The sequence below is a fragment of the Triticum aestivum genome, chromosome 4A (assembly GCF_018294505.1).
Source record: "Triticum aestivum cultivar Chinese Spring chromosome 4A, IWGSC CS RefSeq v2.1, whole genome shotgun sequence".
Classification (NCBI taxonomy): Eukaryota; Viridiplantae; Streptophyta; class Magnoliopsida; order Poales; family Poaceae; genus Triticum; species Triticum aestivum.
This window is the reverse complement of record NC_057803.1, coordinates 127,653,181-127,658,443: the sequence shown is the minus strand read 5'-3', so window position 1 is coordinate 127,658,443 and position 5,263 is coordinate 127,653,181. Positions and strand designations below refer to the sequence as shown.

At 46.9% G+C, this 5,263-nt stretch overlaps 1 protein-coding gene across 1 annotated transcript; it reads right to left on the bottom strand.

Moving 5' to 3' along the window:
* Window positions 1–946: 946 nt before the first annotated feature.
* On the bottom strand, window positions 947–5,058 carry LOC123085566 (protein YIPF5 homolog). The gene is made up of 2 exons (XM_044507229.1): window positions 4,111–5,058; window positions 947–1,283 (listed from the first exon to the last, which is right to left on the bottom strand). Exon 1 carries the CDS (start codon window positions 4,896–4,898, stop codon window positions 4,131–4,133), a length of 768 nt encoding a protein of 255 aa, XP_044363164.1. The 5' UTR covers window positions 4,899–5,058; the 3' UTR covers window positions 947–1,283; window positions 4,111–4,130.
* Window positions 5,059–5,263: the final 205 nt, after the last annotated feature.

The following is a 5,263-nucleotide window of genomic DNA, read 5'->3' as shown; positions in this document are numbered from 1 at the left end:
CAGCAGCAAAGCAGCGATGCATCCGTTAGCCGACGGGAAGCAAGACCACCAAAAGCAAGGCCACCGGACACGGCACAAACCACCGCACCATGCCAGCAAGGCAAAGAGGAGCACTGCCCGAGACCAAGCCATGCACCAAATGCATAGACGCGTTCCCGGCCTCTTGCGCCATATCAGGGCACCACGCTAACCACCGCAGCAAAGCACACAGGCCTCCACCACAACACCACCTCCCGCCTCGATGCACTCTACCGCTCGGAGCTAGCACCGCCGGCAGATACACCACCCGAAAAAAGCGGATCGAAACTAGGCAGCACCCCCTCCCAGTAGCGACATGAGCAGATCCCACCGCCGGCGGCAACCAGCAGGAACCCTGCATCTGTTCAACTAAGCTCAAGTACGGTTGATTTCAGGATGCAGTGAAGCAATTGCGCCCACTCTTGCTCCGAATGCAAACCCACAGCTATTTTTTAAGATTCTATTGCAAGCACATGGGCCCCTCCTCAATCACTTTGAGGTGACAACAAAGATCTAGGCTATTTGAGCGTGGAGAGGACAGGTTTAATGTGCTTACAGGCATATCCTTAGGCTGCGCTTGGAATGGATGTATTGAAATGCGGGTGTATTTTCTATACGGGTGTATTTTACCGGCCGAGTGCAGTTTCCAGGAGGAAACGAAAACGACGGGTGGAGGCTTGTATTCTTTACAAGTGTATTTGGACTGAAAACGACAATGCAAACAGGGCCTTAACCTGCACACTCATGCCAACGGCAGAGTTAAGCAGCTCCACAAAAGAAACTGACGGATCAACTAGTTTTAGCAAGCCAGAAAGAACTACTAAAAACCACATCCAATTTATGAATCAGTAGTTGCCAGCGTCTCCAACGATAGGACAATTCTATTATCAAACTGAAATGCAGAAAAAAAAGTAACACAGAAAGGAAATTAGGCACCACGGGCGTGGTAAGCAAGCACGATGAACAAGTTCAAACGGACCACAAGTGTACTCTTTCGAAAATTGCTAGCTAATTCCATCAAACTTCGGCAAAAGCTAATTAGTTATAATATTTTCACTGTCCTGATCTTGCCTTACGTTTCTTTACCAAGATCTATACCAGCCCCCTACCATGCCACAGAAACTAAAGGATGAAAAGCAGTAGATTGTTACAGAATATTTTCCAAACTGACTAGATCATCAATAGTTCTGTAGCATCAATAAACCACTCCAGTCGCTGATCAAAAGCAGTTCTGCGCTCCATAGGGCAAAAGAATACTGTGTGATCTGCATACATTTAGAGGGAACAAATTCAATAATTGATAAACAACAGAAAGGGGAACGTAGTAAATGCAATGTTACAACCATGTAGAAATTGCAAATGCAGCACTGGGAAGAACAGAGAAAATGTAGAACAAGATCCCCTTATGTAAATAATCATCCGAAGATTCCCTTAAGAAGATACTCTCTCTGTAAAGAAATATAAGATCGTTAAGATCACTACTTTAGCGATCTAAACGATCATATTTCTTTACAGAGGAAGTACTAAATGAGCTTATCTCGTAGTATTTACTTGAGCTAGGAACCAACACTAGACAAAACAAGAATAGCAACTTTTAGCAAAATTCTTAACTGAGAAATGTTCAATGAGAGCCATTTCAGTATCAGAAGTAGAAGTTTGACCCTAATGCGATAATAAAAAACTGAATAACAGAATGTTGTTTGATGAGAGCCATTTCAGTATCAGAAGTAGAAGTTTGACCCTAATGCGATAATAAAAAAACTGAATAACATAATGTTGTTTGATGAGAGCCATTTCAGTACCAGAACTACTACTCCGTAAACAAATATAAGAGTGAAACACTTATATTTCTTTACAGAGGGAGGACTAATTTGATGCCTACTAAAAGAATGAAAATCTCACATCACAGCATAGGCTGAATGAAAAAAAATGCAGGCTCTTTCATGCAAACTGTTACATGGGCAAGGTGAAGTTGCATAGAAGTTCTCATTAAATTTCCAACCGAGATTAAGAGACTAATCAAAAAAGAAAAACAGAAGGTCAGGAGAAGTGTTGTAAGCACTCATCAGAGCTGAAGGAGTAGGCATTATTAGTACGCAAAACATCTTCATTCTATCATTCACAATTTAACATCACTATACATCTGTCAACATTTTACAGCTCTAGATGATACTCGCAGATAGTGTAGACCAATGCGAGCAGAAGTATCTTTTATATCATCTGAACATGAATATAAAAATTACGTATTAACTACTGTACTGATTATGTGTGGGAAAATTGGACATCACCAGTAACACAATATTTTCTGATTTAGATTTCACATGTTTAAAACATGTACAACAAGGACATGTTTTATTGTCATCACAAGGGCTCAGTAAATTGTTTGAGGTTTCACTTCTCTTTTTTAACCTTACTAGTTACAGTTTTTGCCCACTAACCAGCCAAACTCAGTCTCTTCTTTCTTATTTGTCCCCAGATATTTCAGTTCTTTTTGATGTTTGGAATCTAACTGATGGTTTGGACATATACAGCACAGGCCTGCACAGCAGACGGTTAAGGCGTGCTGATAATGTCAAGAAAGGTCGAGGTAGATCAAACTTGACATGGTTGGAGTCCGTTAAGAAAGATCTGAAGGACTGGAATATCACCAAAGAACTAGCCATTGACAGGGGCAAGTGCAAGTTAGCTATGCACATGCGAGAACCAGGAGTTGGTTTCGAGATCTTATGGGCTTCAAGCCTTCAACTCTAGCCTACCCAACTCCTTTGGGACTAGAAAGGCTTTGTTGTTGTGGTGGTGGTTGGAATCTAACTAATAAGATATAATGCATATAGAAACACATAACTCCATAGGTCTCTTAGGGCACACAGAGCATGCCAAATTCGCCATGTACTCTCAACGGACGCTGATGCCAAATTTGTTAAGTTCGCCCCAAATCCCTGTCAAATGGTCCCAACGCTGACGCGGACTAACAGATAAAAGAATATTTTATTTCCCAATCAACAACCACAATATCTCTCTCTCTCACGCATCTTCTCTTTCTTTCAGAGTCAAACCCTGACTTCACACACCACCAAGCCCACTGCCCCCACCGGAGGCATCCCGCCAGCTCCAAACCCACCTGTTCCTCTCCCTCCTCACTGTTGTGCCCAACTGGGCCACCACCGTGTCAGAGCGGATCCACAAGCCGCTCTCTTTCTTTCAGAGTCAGACCCTGACTACACACACCACCAAGCCCACTGCCCATTCCGGAGGCATTCCGGCCAGCTCCAAACCCACCCGCTCCTCTCCCTCCTCACTGTGGCCACCACCATGTCGGAGCGGATCCACAAGCCGCTCCCCCATGGCTCTGGATCAGGGATTTGAGGCGTCGGTCGGCACCACATGCTGTTCCTGCAGGCCACAGAGATCCGTGCAACAATGTGACGATGGAGGAGGACATATGCACGGAGGGGGGGGGGGGGATGCTAGCTCCGGACATGTCCCTGCTGAAGCGCCAGGAGGAAGAGAGACGTTGGGGATAGGAGTGAAACCATATTTTATTCCGTCAATCAATTTGGCATCGGAGCAACCCAGTTTTTAGGATTTGGCACCACTCTCGAAATGCCGCGGCACCGGTGCCACAACCATATTCTGCATTTGGCACCAGTATTTGGCCTACGGTGTGGCTGACTTTAGCATCCATCCTCACAACCAACAAGTTGTACACTAAAGTATATCCACAAACAAGTAGTTGTACACTAAAGTATATCCACCAACAAGTTGTACACTAAGGCAGCAAAGAATAATTTCCAAATAAATTGCGAACTTGAAAAGCATAAGTGAAAATGAGCATTTCAGCATTCTCTCAATAATATCATCCAATCGGTTGTTCTTTGCATCTTATAAGAAAAACAAAATAAAAATGGCTCTACAAAAATCAATTAGGATCATCCACTATAAAATGTAAAATTAAGGATCAATTTATGAACTCCATTTATCATAGTTGTGTTGGCAAAAGGTTTATTATTCGATCTAGTGTATTCTAGTTCACTATCAAATTTATATTTGTGAAGTAGCATAGCATGATCTGGTGAATTTATGAAAGCATACCTTCCATCTCAAGAACAGCATCAAAAGATCACGAGCAGAGAGAAGAGCATGTAGACGAGCCAACACGCGTAGGCAATGAGTCCCCTATGCTCATCGCCGCTGGAAGCAAGCTCTGCTAGTAACCTGGTGCAGACCCTGGTAGACCACAGCACGAATCCCATGCCCATCCCGAAGATGAGTCCACCGCCCCGTGGTAGGAAGAGGGAGACGGCGGAGAAGATGACCATGGGGAGCATGCAGTATCCGACCAGGCTGACGCACCTGTAGAGGTCAAGGTCGCCACGGCGTCCGCCCGAGAGCATGGAAAAGACGAAGTAGAGGAAGAGGGAGGCGACGGTGACCCACCCGAGGACGATCCCGAAGTGGAACTTCCCAGCCAGGAGCTGGAAGAGGCCGAAGGATAGGAGGAACAGGAAGGGGCCGGAGAGATCGGCGTCGGCGTGGAGGGACGGGTCGGCGGAGCGGAGCGGGTGGAGGATGGAGAGCGTCTTCCGCCAGATCTGACGCGTGTTGATGCCGAGCTCCTCGAGCAGCGGCGGCTCGTCTTCGAAGGAGGCGCTGGAGCCGCCGATGGGCCCGGTGAAGATGGGCGGCGTGGAGTTGGACTGAGCGGGTATGTCGAAGGACATGAAGGGCAGGGGGTTGGCGGCGGAGGAGGTGGAGGGGCGGGGAGGCGCGAAGGCGGGTGGCGGGGAGGCGCCGGGCCCGGGGATAGGGTGGCGGCGGTGGGCCGGTGTGGAGGGGTTGAAGACCACCGGGGGCAGGGAGAAGGGGGGCTCCTTCGCCATGGCCGCGGTGACGGCGAGGGTTCCGAGATCTGGGTAGTTGGCTAGATCGGGGAGTTGGGTTTTGGCCTCGGCGAGGAAGAGGAGAGGAATCGGGGGGATGCGGTACGGGGTGTCCAACTGCGAGACGGTGGGGATTCGCGGTGACCAACGCTGTGCTTTCCTTCAGTTTTCCAGTTGCGCGTTTCGTGCTAAGTAAAGGGAGCAAAATACGTTACCAGGTTGCTTAGGTGACAAGGATCTGAAACTTCTCCAGTTTTCTGCCAGCAAAAAACTTGAGATAGTAGTCTTTACTGGCTACATGACTCGTGACTCTTACAATATTTTCTGTAGAACTCCAAATAGCTGCCGAACGTTCGCCAAATGGA